Source organism: Monodon monoceros, unplaced genomic scaffold (genome assembly GCF_005190385.1).
Source record: "Monodon monoceros isolate NGI ecotype Baffin Bay Population unplaced genomic scaffold, NGI_Narwhal_1 Super_Scaffold_9, whole genome shotgun sequence".
Classification (NCBI taxonomy): Eukaryota; Metazoa; Chordata; class Mammalia; order Artiodactyla; family Monodontidae; genus Monodon; species Monodon monoceros.
Window position 1 is genome coordinate 54,394,698 of NW_021703786.1, and position 21,080 is coordinate 54,415,777.

At 37.2% G+C, this 21,080-nt stretch overlaps 1 protein-coding gene across 6 annotated transcripts in view; it reads left to right on the forward strand.

Moving 5' to 3' along the window:
* The window catches only part of NF1 (neurofibromin 1), a 245,995-nt gene that overhangs the window by 40,834 nt on the left and 184,081 nt on the right, over window positions 1-21,080 (forward strand). For 5 of the 6 annotated variants that reach the window (XR_003792109.1, XM_029213370.1, XM_029213372.1 and 2 more), the window contains exons 2-3: window positions 15,563-15,706; window positions 17,458-17,541. The exons of the other annotated variant lie outside the window; for it this stretch is intronic. Coding sequence is in view for 4 of the 5 variants with exons in the window: in XM_029213370.1 (XP_029069203.1) it covers window positions 15,563-15,706; window positions 17,458-17,541 (228 nt within the window). In the remaining variant the exon portion in view is untranslated. The remainder of the gene's footprint in view (window positions 1-15,562; window positions 15,707-17,457; window positions 17,542-21,080) is intronic. 6 annotated transcript variants of the gene reach the window in all.

Consider the following 21,080-nt stretch of genomic DNA (forward strand, 5'->3'; position numbering starts at 1 on the left):
TCTTTCCCTCTCTTTTTCATTACCTATTGCTGCATAACAAAGTACTACAAAGCTTTATAGCTTTAAATGGCCTGTTTATTTTGCTCACAATTTTGGGAGTCAGGAATTCATGACGGGTTCAACAATGTTCCACAAGGTTTTGGCTGGGGTGGCTGGGGCTGGAGAATCCCTCCCAGTACAACTTCTTCAGTCACATGTCTGGCACCTCAGTGCTTCTTGGCCTCTGTCTCCACATGGCATCTCATTCTTCACGATCTCTCCACGTGGCGTGGAGTTTTCACAGCATGGTGGTCTCAGAATAATCACACTTCTTACGTGCAGCTGGCTTCCAAGGAGGAGGGAAAGAAAAACTGTCAGACCAGTTAAGGGCTGTGCCTAGAACTGGCACAGTGTCCCTTCTACCATATTTTATTGGTCAAAACAGTCACAGAACCTGCCTAGTTGCAAGAAAATGGAAAAATAGACTCCACTTTTTGATGTGGGAATGGCAAGATCTTATTACAGGAGAGCATGTGGGTTGAGAGATACCATGACTGTATTTGAAAAATATAATCTGCCACACCATCAAACTCAAAATAAATTCAAAGCTTTTAAAATGACCCACAAGGCTTTTCATGATCTGACCCATCCCTGCCTCTCTCTCTGACCTCATCCCCTGTATTTTCTTCTTTTGTTCCCTTTAGTTTAGCCACAATGGCCTCTTTGCTAGGCTTTGAATGTGCCACACTCGTTCCAGCGTCAGATGTATTTTACCTGCCTCTGCTGCCTTGAATGTTCTTCTTTAGACCTTTGCATAGGTCTTCCCATTCTCTTCATTTAGGTCCCTCCTCAAATGTCAGCTCTTCCTGACCACCTTATCTGATAGAATCTTGGTCACTTAGTACCCCTAATCTTGCTTTTTCTTCTACATAGATTTTAGGGCTGGTATGAGAGCCTGGGGGGCCTGCATATACTTTTCTTCCCTCTTTGTTTTCTGAACAAGTTTAGAAATAGAAGACCAAAGGTAAAGACCAAAATATATATGAAATATATAAATATTTGTGTGTATATGTATGTGTGTGTTCAGTGTGAAGTTGTGAAGTTGGAGACCCAGTGGGCCTGCTATCTAAACCTCAGAATTAGGCAGACTTACCCACCTAGTCTCAGGCAGTGTTGGTTACTCCCTTCTGCAGGGTGAGTCCCCTGATCAACTCTTGGAATGTTGATATAGAGGAAAATTCTTGTACTCTGTAACAAGCCTGTTCCCAAGTAAAGAAGGGTAGAGCTGAGTTGTGTGTACCTATTTATTATTCTCATTTTTATCAATCTGACTGACTAAAGGAGGATGAAAGGAGGGGAATAAAGGAAGTGTCAGAGATGACTCTCAGATCTGAGAAACTTGGTGGATTGTGGTACTGTTTACTAAGATAGGAAATATGGTAGGAAGATTATAAATTAAATTTTAGAAACACTGACTTTGAAGTGTCTTAAGATACCCACGTGGAGATACCAAATAGGCATTTGGATGATACATTTGAACATACAGATTTGGTAGTTGTATTAGTTTTCTATTGCTATGTAACAAACTACCAGAAACACAGTGGCTTAAAACAATACAAAATTATTATCTCACAGTTTCTGTGGGTCAGGAATCTGGGCACTGGTTAGCTGGGTTCTCTGCTCAGGTCCTCACCAGGATGAAATCAAGGTATTGGTCAGGGCTATGATCTCATCTGAGGCTTGGGGTCCTCTTCCAAGCTCACTGGTTGTTGATAGAATTTAGGTCCTTACAGTTGTAGGACTGAGGCCTTCAGCTCCAAGAGGCCTCTTGCTGTTCCCTGCCATGTGGCCTTCCCCACAGCATGGTAGATTGCTTCTTCAAGGCCAACAAAGTATTTTTGGTGCTTCATATCTCTTTTTTGGCTTCCCTGGTTAGGACAGACTCGTCTGAGATAATCTCCCATTTAAGTCAACTGATTAGGGACCTTAATTGCATCCTCAGAGTCCCTTTTGCCATGTAATGTAACAGTCATGAAAGGGATATCCCTTCATGCAAGTCCTTCTCACTCTTAAGGAAGAGAATTATACAGGGTGTGTCCACCAAGGAATGAGACTCTTGGGGCTTAGTCATTAGCAGTCATCATAGTAGTAATCAGTAGGATAGTCAGTGAATACACAAGATTGCCCAAGAGAAAGGGTGAACAGAAGAGAGATTAGGGGATAATGTCAGAATTATTGGTACCTTGAGGGTACATTTGTTCATCTTTGTGTTTATAGCACCTACATTGCTATCTGGTACATAGCGGATATTCAATAAATGTTTGTTAGAATTCTTCCTTGATCTCAGATTTTGAAAAATTAATGTATAAATTTATATTATGTGTCCTTCCCTTTTATGTATATAGTCATTTTTTCTTTTTCTGTGTGTGGTAAAATACACATAAAATTTACCATCTTAATCATTTTTTTTTTTTTTTTTTTTTGCAGTATGCGGGCCTCTCACTATTGTGGCCTCTCCTGTCGCGGAGCACAGGCTCCGGACGTGCAGGCTCAGCGGCCATGGCTCACGGGCCCAGCCGCTCCGCGGCATGTGGGATCTTCCCAGACCGGGGCACGAACCCATGTCCCCTGCATTGGCAGGCGGACTCTCAACCACTGCGCCACCAGGGAAGACCCCATCTTAATCATTTTTAAATGTACAGTTCGGTGGTATTAAATACGTTCACATTGTTGTGCAGCCATTACTACTATCCATCCCCATAATTTTTCATCTTATAAAACTGAAACTCTGTACCTATTAATCAGTAATTCCACATTCTCCCCTCCCTTTAGCTCCTGTCAACCACCATTATACTTTCTGTCTTTTGATTTTGACTACCTTAAGTATCTTGTATAAGTGGAATCATACAGTGTTTGTCTTTTTTGTGACTGGTTTAGTTCACTTAGCATAATGTCTTCAAGATTCATTCATGTTGTAGCATGCTGGAGAATACTTTCCTTTTGTTTTGTTTTGTTTTTTTTTGCAGTATGTGGGCCTCTCACTGTTGTGGCCTCTCCTGTTCGGAGCACAGGCTCCGGACGCGCAGGCTCAGCGGCCATGGCTCACGGGCCCAGCTGCTCCGCGGCATATGGGATCTTCCCGGACCGGGGCACGAACCCATGTCCCCTGCATCGGCAGGCGGACTCTCAACCACTGTGCCACCAGGGAAGCCCTTCCTTTCCTTTTTAAGGCTGAATAATATTCCGTTGTATGTATATACCACATTTTGCTTATCCTTTCATCTGTCAGTGGACACTTGGGTTCCTTCTATGTTTTAGCTGTTATGAATAATACTGCTGTGAACGTGGGTATACACATATCTCTTTGAATCCTACTTTCACTCCTTTTGAGTATATACCCAGAAGTGGAATTGCTGGATCATATGGTAATTCTATTTTTAATTTTTTAGAGAAAATTTCATACTGTTTTCCACAGTGGCTGTACCATTTTATATTCCCATCAGCAGTGCACAAAGGTTCCAGTTTCTCCACATCCTCACCAACACTTGTTGGTTTTCTGTGTGTGTGTGTGTGTGTGTGTGTGTGTGTGTGTTTTGATATTAGCCGTCCTAATGGGTTTTGATTTGCATTTCCCTAATGATTAATGATGTTGAGCATCTTTTCATGTGCTTATTGGCCATTTGTTTATCTTCTCTGGAGAAATAACTATTCAAGTCCTTTGTCCATTTATGAATCAGGTTGTTTTTGTTATTGTTGAGTTTTAGGAGCTCTCTATATAGTCTGGGTATTAATCTCTTACCAGATACATGATTTGCAAATATTTTCTCCCATTCTTTGGTTTACCTTTTTGTTCTGTGGATAGTGTCTTTCTTTTTCTTTTTCTTTTTTTTTCAGCCTCACCGTGTGGCATGCGAGATCTTTAGTTCCCCAACCAGGTATTGAACCCCATGCTCCCTGCAGTGGAAGCATGGAGTCTTAACCACTGGACTGCCAGGGAAGTCCCTGGATAGTGTCTTTTGATGCACAAAATTTTAAAGTTTTCTTGAAGTCCAGTTTGTTTATTTTTTCCTTTGTAACCTGTGCCTTTGTTGTCATATCCAAGGTATCATTAAGAAATTCAGTGTCATGAAGTGTCCTATGTTTTCTTTTAAGAGTTTAATTGTTTTAGGTCTAACATTTAGGTCCTTGATCCACTTTGAGTTACTTTTTGTATGTGGTGTTAGGTAAGGGTCTAACTTCTTTTCTTAGCATGTGGATACCCAGTTTTCCCAGTACCATTTGTTGAAAAGACTATCCTTTCTCCTTTAACTGGCCTTGGCACCCTTGTCAAAAATCATTTGATGATATACAAGAGGGTTTATTTCTGGGCTGTCTGTTCTGTTCCATTGGTCTACATGTCTGTCTTCATGCCAATACCATGCTGTTTTGATGACTGTAACTTTCTAATAAGTTTTGAAATCAAGAAGTGTGAATCTTCCAAGGTTGTTCATCTTTTTCAAGATTGTCTTGGCTATTCAGGGTCCCTTGAGATACATATGAATTTTAGAATGGGTTTTTCTATTTTTGCAAATATGTCTTTAGGATTTTTGATAGAGAATGCATTGACTCTGTAGATCATTTTGTGTAGTATTGACAACTGAGATAATCATGTGGGTTTTTTTTCCCTTGATTTTGTTGATGTGGTGTGTCACATTGATCAGTTTTCATATGTTGAACCATTCTTGCATTCCAGGAACAAATCCCACTTGGTCATGGTGTATAAATAATCCTTTTTTTTTTTTTGGCTGTACGTGGGCCTCTCACCGCTGTGGCCTTTCCTGCTGCGGAGCACAGGCTCTGGACGCGCAGGCTCAGCGGCCATGCCCCACAGGCCCAGCTGCTCCGTGGCATGTGGGATCCTCCCGGACCGGGGACACGAACCCGTGTCCCCTGCATTGGCAGGCAGACTCCCAACCACTGCGCCACCAGGGAAGCACAATCAATCCTTTTAATGTGATGCAGAATTCTGTTAGTATTTTGTTGAGAATTTTTGCATCAATGTTTATCAGGGATATTGGTCTATAATTTTCTTGTAGTGTCTTTGGCTTTGGTATCCGGGTTATGCTGGCCTTATAGAGTGAGTTAGAAGTGTTCTTTTAATTTTGGGGGAAAGCTTTAGAAGGGTTGGTATTAGTTTTTCTTTAAATGTTTGGTTGAATTCACTAGTGAAGTGGTCAAGTACAGGATTTTTCTTTTTTGGGAGATTTTTTGATTACTGATTCAGTCTCCTTAGTAGGTATAGGTCTCTTCAGGTTTTCTGTTTTTTTGTGATTTAGTCTTGGTAGGTTTTGTGTCTCTAGGAAGTTTCCCATTTTATCTAGGTTTTCCAGTCTTTTTGGCATACAGTTGTTAATAGTACTTTCTTTAAATCCTTTTTAGTTCTGTAGAATTGATAGTAATGTCCCCACTTCCATTTCTGATTTTAGTGCTTTGAGTGTTCTCTCTTTTCTTGGTCCATTGAGCTAAAGGTTTGTCAATTTTGTTGATCTTTTTGAGGAACCAACTCTTGATTTCATTGATTTTCCTCTGTTGTTTTACTATTTTGCTTACCTCTGCTCTCATCTTTTTTCCTTTCCTTCTCCTAGATTTGGGTTTCCTTTGTTCTTCTTTTTCTAATTCCTTAAGTTGTAAAGTTAGGTTGTTGAGTTGAAAGTTTCCTTGTTTTTTGTTTTTTTTAGTTTCCTTTTTTTAATGTAAGCATTTATAGCTATAAATTTCCCCCTTAGCACTGCTTTCACTGCATCCCATAAGCTTTGGTTTGTTGTGTTTTCATTTTCATTCATCTCTAAGTATTTTCTAATGTCCCTTGTGAGTTCTTCTTTGAAACATTGGTTGTTTAAAAGTATAATGTTTAATTTCCACAGTTTTGTGAATTTTCCAGTTTTACTTTTGTTACTGATTTCCAACTTCATTCCATTGTGGTCAGAGAAGATACTTTGCATATCTATCCTTTAAAATCTATTGAGATGTTATTTGTGTCCTTACCTATGGTTTAACCTGTAAAATGTCCCATGTACACTTAAGATTGTATATTCTGTTGTTGGGTAGAGTGTTTTGTACATGTATATTAGGTCTAATTGTTTTATTGTGTTGAGTCCTCTATTTCCTGACTTATCTTCTGTCTGGTTGTTTTCTCTGTTATTGTGAGTGGAATGTTGAAGTCTCCAACTATTATTGTAGAACTCTCTGTTTCTCCCTTCAATTCTGTCAGTTTTTGCTTCACGTGTTTTTTTTTAAATTGTGACCATGTCACATATGAAGTTTTTTTAAAAAAATAATTAATTAATTTTTGGCTGTGTTGGGTCTTTGTTGCTGCACACAGGCTTTTTCTAGTTGTGGTGAGTAAGGGCTACTCTTCGTTGTGGTGTGTGGGCTTCTCATTGCGGTGGCTTCTCTTGTTGCGGAGCACGGGCTCTACGCACACAGGCTTCAGTAGTTGTGGCATGTGGGCTTCAGTAGTAGTGGCTCGCAGGCGCTAGAGTGCAGTCTCAGTAGTTGTTGTGGCACACGGGCTTATTTGCTCCGTGGCATGTGGGATCCTCCTAGACCAGGGCTCAAACCTGTGTCCCCTGCATTAGCAAGCAGATTCTTAACCACTGTGCCACCAAGGAAGTCCCTGCTTCATGTATTTTGATGGTCTATAATTAGCTGTGTAAATGCTTATAATCTATCTTCTTGCTGTATTGAACCTTGTATTAATTTATGATGTCCTCCTTTGTCTCATAACTTTTTTGATTTAAAGTCTATTTTGTCTTATATTAGTATAGCCTACTCTCTTTTGATTACTGTTTGCATGGAATAATTTTTTCCATTCCTTCTTCTTTAACCTGTTTGTGTCTTTGGATGTCGAGTGAGTCTCCTGTAGGCAACTTATAGTTGGGTCATTCTGCCAAATCTGTCTTTTGATTGGCGGGTTTAATCTAATTATATTTCAAGTAATTACTGATAAGAGGGGACTTACTGCTGTCATCATGCTATTTGTTTTCTATATGCCCTATAGCTTTTTTTGGTCCCTCATTTCCTACATTACTGTCTTATTTTGTGTTTACTTTTTGTAGTGGAATGTTTAAATTCCTTTCTCATTTCCTTTTTGTATATTCTACAGCTAGTTTCTTTGTGGTTACCAGAGGGATTACATTGAATGCCCTAATGTTATAACACTCTCACTTGAATTTATACTGCTTAACTCTGAGTTTTGACAAATACACACACATTCATGTAATCCTCACCATGATCAAGATATAGGAAGTTTCATTACCCCCCAAATTCCCTCGTACCTCTTTGGCCAGGAGGGGAGGTGGTGGCAAATCCTGAGGGGACATCTGTTGTCTTGCAGGGGAGAGGCCTATGAATTGTCTTCAGACAGGCGTGGGGAATGCTTGCTGCTAGTAACAGTAATGGGCCACTTCTGTAGACTTTGAGGGTTCAGGGCAATTTGGAGATAAAAGATTTTGGGGAGCACCAACCCAGATGTTTCCTTTACATGTGTCAGAGTCTTATTATTCTTTGCCAACCACAGCTCTCTGATCTTGGCGTAGCAGACCTGCCTTGTTTGGGAGTTTAACTTTTGGAACCTAGAAACTCTGATAATTCTGGTTCTTGTCCTTAGGTTTCTTTGCCTTCCTGCTGGAGGAGAGGAGAGCATCTTTGTGTGCTTCCAGAGAGGCCTTCTGGCTTTCATACTTAGCTTCTAATTGGCAGTCAGCTTTTTGTTCTCTTTTTTCGCAGAGCTCAAATAGTTTAGTAATATTCTTCAAATTCAGTTGTTTTTGAGGTTACTATTTCTCCTTCATTGCCAGCTTTAAATTCACATCTTAGCACCTGCTCCATCTGCCCTGAGAGCCTAGTGCAGGATGTTCATTAAGGTGTTCCCTTGGGATGCACACCTGAGAGAAGGGAGGATTGCAGATGCAGAATTCATGGTACAGTGCAGGCCCAGAATCAGGTTTGGCCAACCCCTTTGGGGAGCTCTGGAGCTAGAATGGCCCTTTTGAGTTTCCCAGAATTGGGCTGAGGTGTTCCAGCCTTTATATTGCCATTATCAATTGGTCATTGGATGTGGGCTGCCCAGGAAGGGTTTCACCTGGGCAGGATCATTCTCTTCAGGTGAGGGGCTGACTGACAGCACTCCAGCAGTTAAGTTCTTCCCTGAATGGGGAGCTGAGCAGTGCCTCAGCAGTGCCTACCAAAATTCCCCTGTATCCACTAGGAGTGACCAGTTTGTTTTTTTAGTATCATTAACTCATGGATTTAAATATGTATTATATAGAAAACTTGCCATTGACTTATAAGTATGGAAAGACTCACAAATGTATGTAAATATACAGCTCAATGAATGTTTGCCAAGTAAACACAGCAGTGTAACCAGTACAGAGATCAGGAAATAAAATAAGGCTAGCAATCCAGGAGTTCCTCTTTCCCCTTCCTTTTCCTTCTGGTCATTACTTGCTCTTTCCAAGGGTCTCTGCTATCCTGACTTGAATTTAACATGTTTTTGAAATTTGTGTAACAGTCATACAGTAAGGGATCTTTTGTTCTGACTTCTTTCACTCAGTATTATATTTATGAAATACAGTTTATAGCTGTAAGTCATTTATTCCCATTGCTGTAGAGTTTTTCTTGGTTTGAATATACCATTTTTAAAAACCATTTCTGCTGTTGATAGACATTTGGAGTGTACCCATTTCTCTTGGGTATATACCTAGTGAAGTTGCTAAGTACAGTTGGCCCTCTGTATCCGTGGGTTCCACACCTGTGGATTCAACCAATGCATATAAAAAAATAGTCGGAGAAAAAAAATTCCAGAAAGTTCCAAAAAGCAAAATTTGAATTTGCCAAGCAACTGGCAACTATTTAAGTAGCATTTGCATTGTATTTAAAACTGTTCATGGCATTTATATCCTATTAGGTATTATAAGTAATCTAGAGATGATTTAATGTATATGTAAGTATGTGCGTAGGTTATGTGCAAATATTATGCCATTTTATATAAGGGACTTGAGTATCACAAATTTTGGTATCCTCTGGGCTCCTGGAACCAGTGTCCTGCAGACTTGGAGGGATGACTGTATGTATATGTTCCATTTTAGCAGATAATGTCAGTCTTCCAAAGTAATTACAGATTTACACTCCTACTTGTAATGTACAAAAGTTCCATTTGCTGTGATTTGCCCGTTTATTTAGGATGTTACTCTCCAGGCTGTACAATTAAGAACTGGGTTATTTACTAGGGTCCCTCTCTCTTTAGCAGGTTCTGTACTCTAATCTTTGTTTTCTGAGGCTGTGAGATTTTGAAATTCTGTTCTGCTTTTCAGAAGTTTTTGGCTTAGCTTTTTTACCATTTTCCACCCAATTATGCATTTGAGACTCCCTCATGTCTTCAATTGTGTCACTCCAGCTCTCAGTGACAACCAGAATCTCTGATGGTTCCTCTTTCCCTCAGCAGAGGTACTTTGCTTGGGAAAGGCATATTTCTGAGTCTTTTTTTTTGGGGGGGGGCAGATTCTGCAAATGCCCCAGGGCGGGAGGAAACAGCTGCAGAAGATCACCTTGCTTCTCCATAGTTCACCCTTTTTCTGAAACTTAGCCTCTCTAGTCCTCATTCCTTCAGTAGCTCTCTAAAATCTTTAAAGAGTTGATTTTTGTATTTTTTTCTTTTTTGTGTGTGTGTGAGTTTGGGGGAGGGAGGTGTTGTTTTGCTGTGAATTACTCTACCTTGGAAGCAGAAGTATGGATTAAAACATATTTGATGTTTCAATAAATTAAAATTGTTGTCCTTAACAATGTTCAAATTATTCCATTTTTGGTGAGTGGGAGCCTCCTCAAAATTTATTTCTGGGTCTTTTTGACTCGACCCTTTGATAGCTTTCTTTGGCAGCTTTCTTGCTATCTGGTATGACAAAGTGTTCCAGGTTCATCATGTACCTTTTTGCCTCAGATGTGGAATCAGCCATTTTCTGAAGGAGTCCCAATTCCTTTTGCCAGGAAATGGAATCTCAAGATCATTACTGCAGGGTTGGTCGTTGTTTTAGGCATTTTCAGCAAACAAAGGGAGAAAAATATATTTTGTTTTCTTCATACAAGATAAAACTACATTAAGAATTGATATAGATACTTCCAGTTCCAATTCAAGACTACAGGGTTTTTACTTTGCTGTTCCTCTCCTGTTCTGAGAGTCGCAGTTTTTAATGACACCAGTAGTGACAGAATTAAAATATCACCGAATCACTCATTTCCATGATCCCACAATACATACAGGATCAAGATTTATCTTCATTTTTTTGTCCCTAGAGTATATTCCATTAGGAAGTCAACCTAATATGATTTAAAATAACTTAGAATAGTTCTTCTCTTTGTGACTATGCCATTAAAAATTTGGATACAAATTTCAGTTCATTTGTTTATTTTTGATTTCTATTTTATTTTTTAGAATTTTAATTTAATTTTATATTTACATAAATTACATTAATTTCAAAATAAAATCTACAAAAACCAGGGAATATAGATTCTATCCTCAACACCTCTCCTTTGTTTTCTTTCACTTCCTAAAGGTAACCACTTAAAAGTTTTTAAGTTTCATCCTTCTGCTTTTGTATGTGTGAAGAGGTGTATGTGTGTGTATTTATTTCTCCTCCTACTTCTTAGATGCATGGTAGCATACTGTATACTCTTTTCTTCACCCTGTTTTTTTAACTTAAAGATATATCCTGGAGACTGTTCCATAGTTTGATGAATTTGGACTCATTTCTGTCATATTTTTTATGTTACATTTATATTTATACAAGTCTTTTATTTTAAGTCATTTTTAATTGTGTGGTCTATGTTATTTGCTCTCCCAGCATATTTTTTGGTATTTCAGAAGGTTTGTGTATTAGGGTTCAGTCAGGGAAGCTGATGGTGTAATGTGGGAAGGGACTTATTATGGAAATTAGACCATACACAATTTTGAGAGGACTCGTGGGGTGAAGATCTAGAAGGGGGAATTGGAGGATCAGAGAAGGAGTCACTAGTCAGATCCTCTAAATTAGTGACAATGGGTAGACAAGTTGGAGCTTTTAGGGAAATCTGAGAAGCCAACTATGTCCAGCCACTGAAGTGCGACTGTGAAGGAGAAGCTTGAAGAGAGCCACATGGGAAACTCTTGCTGTGTTTAGTTACCCCCTCTGTAGGTTTTCACCTAAGCATCTGGTGATGGGCTTGTGCCACTGCTCACCCAGCACAAACCAGCAGTTTGTATTTTTGTTCTGTTGGTTACTTTTATATTGATGCCTTTGTATAGTACTCTAATTTCCTCCCTTTCTTGGGAGGGCAAGTTGTTATATAGTGGTTTTCTTCTGTAAGCAATATTGAAACAGCTAGTAAATTATTCTCATCTCCTCAGCCAGCGTTTGGTTTAAAATAATACCCTTTTACTCTTAGTACCATAAGGTAATCAGGAAACATCCAACTTTTTGTATACTCTCACTACCCTCTCCCCATTTTTGATAATTGTACTGTATCTATACTGTCATTATACATAGCAATTACATAGTATGTTTTTTCTCTTACTCTCGTCATTTATTCTCAGTTCTTTTAATAAATGTGTATTTAATGGTCCTTAATGTGGATGTGTCTCCTGTTATTTTGGTTGACTGAAGTATATTCTCTAGTAGATTCCTCAGGAAAGGCTTAAGGGAACAATATTTCTTGGGTTCTTACAGTTCAGAACAGTTTGATTGTCACCATTGTACTTGGGTGTCAGTTTGCCTGCATATAAAATCCTTGGTTTACTTTATCTTCTCTTGAGAATATTAAAATATTATTTCATTTTCTATTAGCATATAGTGTTGTCAAAGTCTGATGACAGTCTAATTTTTGTTCTTTGTGTAAGTGGCTTTCTCTTTCTGCCTGAATGTTCAAAGGATTTTTTTTTCTTTCTTGTTCACAGAAGGTCAATAGTTGTACTAAAATATGCCCTGGTATTGGTCATTCTGGGTCAGTTTTTCCAGGTATGTGGTATGCCCTTTAAACATATAGTTTCAAGTGTTTTTGAAAAATTTCAGCAACGTTTTCTTGAAGTCTAGTTTCTAATATTCATTCTACTCCATTGATTTGATTTCCTTCTTTGAGGACTCCTGTTATACATATGTTGGATCTTGTTTGCCTGTCTTCTCTGTCACTTTATTGCAAATCCCATCTCATTTTTCTTTTCTTTCTTTTTTTTTTGATATTAGAATTTTCCTCCTATTTACCTTCTTTTTCTCTTAAAGCATTATATATATATATATTTTTTAATAAATTTTAATTATGTATGTCTGGCTGCATTGGGTCTTCATTTCTGTGTGCGGGCTTTCTCTAGTTGCAGGCAGGCAGGGGCTATTCTTCACTGCGGTGCACGGGCTTCTCATTGTGGTGGCTTCTCTTGTTGTGGAGCATGGGTTCTAGGCGTGCAGGCTTCAGTAGTTTTGGCACGTGGGCTCAGTAGTTGTGGCTCGCGGGCTCTAGAGCACAGGCTTAGTAGTTGTGGTGCACGGGCTTAGTTGCTCCGCAGCTTGAGGGATCTTCCCGGACCAGGGCTTGAACCCATGTCCCCTGCATTGGCAGGCGCATTCTTAACCACTGTGCCACTAGGGAAGCCCTATATTTTGTTTTATTTACTCTTTAATATCTTCTGGTTAGTCTTCACTTCTGAAATGATTTTTCTTTTTTTTTCTAATTCTTTCCTGAGTTTTGTCAACTTATTTCTATTTGTAATTCTAATTTGTTATTTCATATCTTTAATCATTTAAAAAAATTTCTCTTGGCTCATTTTGAATTAATAATTTACAGTTTCATCTGTTGGTGATCATATCTTTTTGGCGTGTTTTCATTTTCTGTTGCAATGTTATTCTGTCTCTTATTCTTTTTTCTCAAAATAACTTCACATATGATTTGACTACAGTGTTTTCTGTTGTTCATTTTTATGTGAAATTAGTTTTCCTGAATTGGTAGGAGAGAAATGTGGGCCAGGATAATTTCTATCTTCATGGCTCTGGAGCTCTTCTATTGCTTTCATGAAATTAAACGAATACGTCATCTCATTCTTTGTGAGCTCTCTTGGCTTCCTTCCTCTCTTCCACCTTTATCTGGATCTTTTTCTTTTGCCCTGTTGTTCTTGTTTCAGTCTGGAGTGAATCTCAGCAATTTCTTCTCAGCATGGGCTTCATCCTTGAAGGAAGTGTTTCTTTAGCTGGTTAGTTTAGAACTGTGCTGTCCAGTGGGTACAATGGCTACTTAAATTTAAGTAAAATAAATTAAAATAAAATTAAACATTTGATTCATCATTTGCATTAGCCACATAACAAGTGCTTAATAGCCATATATGGCTAGTGGCTACTGTAATGAGCATTGTTGATATAGTATAATATCCTAACCACAGAAAGTTCTATTAGACAGTGGTGGTTTAAAGTGTGCTTTCTTCTTTTCAGACTTTATTATAGACCTTTTGCACACATGTGCCAATTGCCATGTGTACAGAAACCCCTGTATTTTAGCTAAGCTTCTAAACTTGTCCTGCTGTACTTTTCACTGAGGATCTAATGCAGTTTGGGGATTTTCCTTGTCAGACCCATCAAACATTCTGCTTCCCTCTGCTGTCTCTTGCACAGATGCTTATACCACACCAGTTTTGTAGCTGTAAGTGGTTTGTTCGTATTTGCTGCTTGTATTTTGGTTATTGTGGGGTGCCTTGTCCCCTAGTTTTGATGTAGATATATGGTCCATGGGTTTTGCGATTCTAGCTTCTTTGCTATTTTATGAGGGGGTGTATTAGTCAGGGTTCTCTAAAGAAACAGAACCAATACAGGGGAGATAGAAGGGTCTGAGGGCCTGAGAACCAGGAACACTAAGGGCAGGGGATCAATGTCTCAGCTTAAGTAGTTAAGCAAAAGGGACCAATTCTTCCTCCTTCTGCCTTTTTTATTCTATTCAGGCCCTCAGTGGATTGGCTGATGCCCACCCACATTGGACGGGGTGCAAACTGCTTTACAGAGTCCACCTATTCAAATGCTAATGTCATCTGGAAACACCCTCAGAGACACACCCAGAAATAGTGTTCAGCCAAATATCTGTGTGCTCTATGATCCAATCAAGTTGACATGTAAAATGAACCCTCACAGAGGGATTTGGGGAGATTCACAAGCTACATTGCAGCCACTGCCATCTTTTCTCTGTCTCTGTTTTTAAGGATATTAACAATTCTTAATTTTCTTAATATCAAATGTAAAAGATCTTATGGTATTTATTTGCATTTTTTTTTTTTTGCATTTTTTAACAGTTTATTTTTTAGAGCAGTTTTAGGGTCACAGAAAAATTGAGTGGAAGGTAAAGAGTTTTCCCATATGCCCTGTGCCTCCACACATGCACAGACTCCTTTATTATCAGCATCTCCCACTAGAGTGGTACTTTGGTTACAATTGATGAACCCACATTGACATGTCATAATCACCCAAAGTCCACAGTTTACATTACAGTTTCCTCTTGGTGCAGCCACTGCCATCTTCTACAGTCCTCTTTTTTCGGTCTTTCAGATTTTTTTCTCTCCATAATGTTGTAACATTATGTAATTCTGTAGCTTCTGTTCTGCCCTATCTTCTAAACCCTAAACATGCTTCCCCTCTTTTATTTAGAATTTCTTTACCATCAAATTAGTCACATTATTAACTGACTAAGCAAACTTGGGCATGCTGCTTGGTCTCTTTCCACCTTTTGTTGCACCATTTTAAAAATGAGGAAGCTGGACACAGGTTTGTTTCTTCACGGAGGAACCTTGTCAGTGTTCTGTATTAGTGTTAGCAGGATCTAATATTTAAACAGTAAATATATTCGTGATGCTTTCAATACAGAATGCTGCTCTTAAACAGGGTAGAGATGAACTTCCTGGTAGTGCCACTTAGTTCATTCTCAGATAAATATAGGTAAATATAAATATAATATCTCCCTTAAAAGATATTTTCTTTCCATGAGATTTATCTCTTTGTTGTTCTGTTACTCCCTCAGCTGTGTACCTGAGGGTGATTATCTTAGCTGAAGCAGTCTTACTATGTATATTCCAGGCTCTACAGTTTGTTTTCTTTTCTGCACAATCTGCCGTTACTTGCCATTATTGACTAGAGGTCTAAGGCATAGATTTTCTTGGTCTGTTGTTCTTTTAATGCTTGAGTTCAATATATAAAAGAAAAGATTGCATTTTATTGCAGACATTTTTCTCTGAAATAATTTTTAGCTACAAGGAAGTAGCTCTATTTCTGTGAGTCATCATTCTGTCTTACATAGTGCTGGGTAAAGATTTAATTTGGTAGATAGAGATTTATGACTTCTAGAAAGAAAGCTACAAAAATTGAAATTTCTAAAGAATTTTAGATTTGCTATAAATTCCTTTATATATTGAAAATTGGAGCTTGAGATACAAATATAGGTAATTGTGGTTGATAAAATTTTCCTAATATCTCATGATTTTCAATGAGAAATAGAGTTCTTGGTAGTCATTTTAAAATGTAAGCTAACATTTTTTTTTTTTTTTCCTCAGCTTCCAATAAAAACAGGACAGCAGAACACACATACCAAAGTCAGTACCGAACACAACAAGGAATGTCTTATCAATATTTCCAAATACAAGTTTTCTTTGGTTATAAGCGGCCTCACCACTATCTTAAAGAATGTTAACAATATGGTGAGTGTTTGCATTACTGTTTTACGGGAGAATTCGGTTTGTTTTTGATTTTAAACTTTGGAACAGCATATTTTGAAATATGTAAAGTCATTTTCTGTGGACCCTGGATATAAACATTCATCTTAATTTATGGATGAGCACAGGTAACCTTTTAACTTTCTTTTTAGATTTTAATTCTTTTTCTTAGATACTTGTCTTATTTGTGACCCTGTATCTACTGATCCATTTTTTCTGGAATTAGGATTTCATACAGATTTTGTCATATTTAAATTGACCATAGTAATCTATTAAAATCTTTTCCTTAGCTTCTCATTTGAATATTTACATATCAGATTGTCCCAGTCTTAAGTAGATGCTAAATAAAATATGACTTTGTAGTCCTAAAATGTGAGATTGCTTTTGTGAAGATGCTGTTTTATTTCCTTCGTCCTGTAACCTGTGAAAGATTCCATGGTAGAGAACCTGTGTTGAAACAGTTTTCCTCAAATACTTCATCAAGTATTTCCACTGTCAAAAGCTCATAATTGCTTCTTATTTTCCTGTTTCATAAAATCTGTTTACATTCCCTAGACTTCAAGGTACTCCAACTATTTTCTCTCTGTACCTTTGAACATATTATTTCTCCTCTTGCTGTCTGGTGATTCTTTCCTCTGTGTCAGTTTCTCTCTAAAATCTCCTTCATACTCAGTCCAGAACAACCGATCTGGATATTTCTTGATTAACTCCAAACTGCTCTGCTTGTTTTGAGCACTTATAACCACAATTTATACTGTTTGCATTGAGCAGTGAAACTGATTTCTGGTTGTAGATTGTGAAAATCAGTACCATTTTCATAGTCACATCATCTTTGGTGTGTTTTCTTTTGAAAAAGTTGATTGGAAGATACCCCAGGCTTACAAAATTGGTAAACTGGAGGAGTGGGCAATCATATTTTCTCTTTATGGAAAAAAATTAAGATTTTCTGAAAAAAGGACCTTTTATAAATATGTAAAGTGACTTACAGAAATACATTTAAGATTTTATGGAACGCTTCTGTTGCATAGTGTGTGGGTCATACAGATAGGACTTTGCTTTTATAGATAAGTGGCCATGTTCTCATATTGAAAATGTTTTAGTATTTGGACCCTTCTTTTAAAAACAAAAACAGTATTGAGATATTGGCATTCATTTAGTGCTTATTGAGTAAACTGAATTGTGGAAACCATAGTCTGCTGTTAATAGTGTAGTATTTGATTTAAAGATTGTGGATGCTTAAAACTCGCTTTAATTGGTGTTACAGCATTTTGTTGCTGTAAGAGTTAGGCTTTGATTATTTTGTGGCATCAAAGTGTGGTTAAATGTTCAGTTCAAGATTCTGGTAAAGATCTATATGTGTACCTAAATCCTACATATTTTTTTCTATATTGTTCAAATCTAAATTTTACTTAAAAAATAACAGAACATGGGATTTTCCTAATGTTACCATCTCTTTAATGCTGTTTGTTTCAAAGTGCATTTACTACATATTTTTTAAAGTATAACCCAGAGTATCTTTTACTGTGGCAGGCTGATGACAGATTGTTTGCCTGAGAATTTATTTTGTGTGAGCATTAGGATAAAATCAGAAATAATAGATTTAAATATAGTATAATCTGGGAGATACAATGATTATTGATTTTCTTGATCCTTAGTCCCTCACTTTTCAGATGTGTGCTGATTTGTAGTGGAGAGTAATAACCAACTTTTAGTGTTCTGAATATCTTTTCTTTTAGAGAATATTTGGAGAAGCTGCTGAAAAAAATTTATATCTCTCTCAGTTGATTATATTGGATACACTGGAAAAATGTCTTGCTGGGGTGAGTAAATCTATTCTTGAATAGGCAGGTTTTGTGCATTCAGTTTTGAGAATGATCTGATGTCCTGAAGCATAGGTGTGGACAAGGAGAAGAGTCATGGACTTTTTGTCTAAGACATGAAAATGAATTTTGTTAACAGAGCTGACTGGGTAGCATAGAGAAGTTTTCAAGAAAAAATTATATTCTTATCTTTTGTAAATTAAATAGATATTAAGATTACTTATAAAGTGTTAAGCTTGAGTCACATCTCTCTCTCTCTCAGGTTTTCTAGAAAAAATTTTGTGGAAAAGTCACTATTTCATTTAACTGATTTCTCCAGTTGGTTAGGCCTGTGGCATTGCTTAGCTATCAAAGAATGTGATGTTAAAGACCAAGAGGATCTTGTTTCCCCCTGTGTGAATCTGATTTTATATTTTACTTTTCAAATCTATGTAAGAGAGAACTTAAAAAATTAAAACTATTACTATTACTGTGATAGATTCTACCTTAAGAACACTTGTTATGTAAATATGAACATATAAAATAGATATGTGGAGGAGTAGTTGAGTACAAAACAATTGTTTCTCATGTTTCCTCTAAATAGTTATCTCAGAGTTTTCAACCATGACTTACTTAGAAATTTTTCAAGAATATTTCTGGTTATTTATTTATTTGGCTGCGTCGGGTCTTAGTTGCAGCATGCGGAATCTTCGTTGCGGTATGCAGGATCTTTCGTTGCGGTGCGCGTGCTCTTCATTGCGGCGTGCGGCCTTCTCTAGTTGTTGCAGGCGGGTTTCTCTCTAGTTGTTGCACACAGGCTTCTCTCTAGTTGTGGTGCGTGGGCTCCAGTGTGCGCGGTCTCAGTAGTTGCGGCGTGCAGGCTCAGTATTTGTGGTGCACGGGCTTAGTTGCCCCTCAGCATGTGGGATCTTAGTTCCCCGACCAGGGATTGAACCTGCGTCTCCTGCCTTGGAAGGTGGATTCTTAACCACTGGACCACCAGGGAAGTCCCCAAGAATGTTTCTGTTGTATAAAGCATAGTGCTTCTATACTTCAGTAGCTTTAATTCTTCCTGGAAAATGGTAGGAGTTTACATAAATATATAAATTTAATACCTCCATTTTAAAGATCTGTCTATTCAATATGTATTGGGGTTAACTTATTTCTTCTGAGATTATAATCTCTCTTCCTTTGACCCTTCTTTTGCTTTTATTCAGAATTGCTTCTCTCTTCCACATATGTTATAATTGTTCTTTATAGTAAAACTAGATGGGAAGGGACTTTGACACATGAGGACTGATCAGTGGAGAACAGAGAGAACAAAGTGTTTAAAGAAGGGGTAGCGTAGGGAGTTGGAAAAGGGGTAGGGTAGGGAATTGGAAAAAATAATTACATTCACACAATGATGTATCCTTAGGGAAGAGAAGTATAATATTTAAGACTATAGGCCACAAAACCTAAGCATAATGTTTTAAATTCTTTTATTGACCCTCGTCCACATTCCAAAATTGTGCTACAATGCTTATAAGTTTTCTTCTTAAATTGTGGACAAGCTAGTTCTGTTTTAGTTTTGTGCTTTGTATTAATTTGTGATGGGCTGTTCATTTGTAAAATAGAGTGAAAGAGCAAAAAAGCTGTTAAATAGGATGATAGAATTTTGAAGGTGGACAATTTTTCAACTTCTCTTGAATCAATTCTTTGTAGTGGTCTTATTACTTTGATTGTAGATGCCAATATATCAGTGACACCCATGTTTGAATGGGGGTAGGCTGGTTTATTGCCTCTTCAGTTCTACATCTTTTCTCCATTAACATTTATAATTGAGAGGTAGTGGTAAAGGTATTTTGGATAATGATCACTGATATCATTGACCCCTGTTTAATTTGATACTCTTTGGAGATAGCTTAATTGAAGCCCTACTAAGTGGGCATGGTACAGCTTTTATAATACATAAAATATATATTAGCTTGCTCTGCTCTATTGAAAATGTATAAAATTTTAAATTAAATCTATAATTAAAAATAATACTATTCATATTATTGAACAGCTGTGTTTTTCTGGATTGCCTTCAATGACTTTATGGTTGTGTCCTGATTTTCCTTTTTACTTATTTATTTATTTTATTTTTTATTAAAAAAATTTTTTTTTACAGTAGGTCCTTGTTGGTTATTGGTTTTCCTTTTTAGATCAAAGTAAGTTGAGACAGTTTAAGAACTGAGCCCTATAGTACATATTTATCATATTAGTAGTTGAACTAGCTAAATGAAAGTGAACAAATACTTATCAATATCATGATTAAAACCAAAATTTTATGAGTAAAATTTTGTAGAATTTGAGGAATCTTAAGTATTTTTGATCCTGTATATATGACCATTATTCAAAAGATTGAACACTTCTATAATTTTTATTTGTATATTAATTGGAGTTGGTTTCAACACCTCTATTGTCTGGTTAGCCTATAAATAAGAAAGAGCATTGTAACTCAAATTTTGCAGGTTTTTGTGATATCTGTTTATTTACTGTCCAGATATTTCAGTGTATTTGCATCTGAAAGCTTTTGGAATGCAATTACAGATTTGATCATAGCACACTTACAAAAATTTGTTCTTTGTCATTATGCTTGATATTATCAAAATTGTCCTTCATATAAGGATAGTAAAGCCGTTAGGCAAAATACTGATGTGGAACAGTCTATTTTCAACTAAGGGTAGCTTATCCATTGGCTGTTTTGTTAATTGTAGAGATTTATTTTACAAAGTAGAAACCTCAGTGTTAACACCAAAGTTATCAAACTTGGTGTCATTAACAGAGAGACCACCTGGCATTATGTACTTCTGATGTGACGTAATACAAACTGTAGTGAATTCTACCTAGTGTTTAACTTAAATCTAATCAGACTGTTATATTTAGATTCCAGCTTAACAGAAAATATAACAACTGGAAGAACAAGTTTCACCACTAAGACATAATCAGATCAATAATATACAACATTTTGTAAGGCAACTGGTCTATTTTCTTTAAAAAAGTCAGTGTTATGGAAAATAAAAATGATCTATATGGTGTGTGAGGGGAAAATAGTTTTAGGATAAAGAGACTAAAGGAATGTTACAATCATGCTGCAATCTGTGAACCTTTTTTGGATCCTGGTTGAATAAAACAAGAACAGCTATGAAAGACATTTACGGGGCAGTTGGGGAAATTTGGATACGGCTTGGGTATTAGCTGATCTAAGGGAATTTTTTTTTTCTCCTTGGTGTGATGATTGCATTGAAGTTATATTGGAGAATTTTCTTATATTTTAGAGATGCCGAAGCAAGTTAGTAGTGAAGTAATGATGTTTGTAATTTACTTTGAAATGGTTAAACCAAAACAAAATTATTTGTAATAAGTAATATCTATCTGTTTTGGTCAGTCTGCCCAAAGGTAGATGTGATTGCTCACCCAGGAATTAATTTGGATGTTGAGACAGATGACACAGTGCACTCACCAGTGAATATGCGTAAAGTTTATTTAGGACTCACAGTAAGCTAGGGATTCCCAGGAAGGGAAGGGCTTATGTA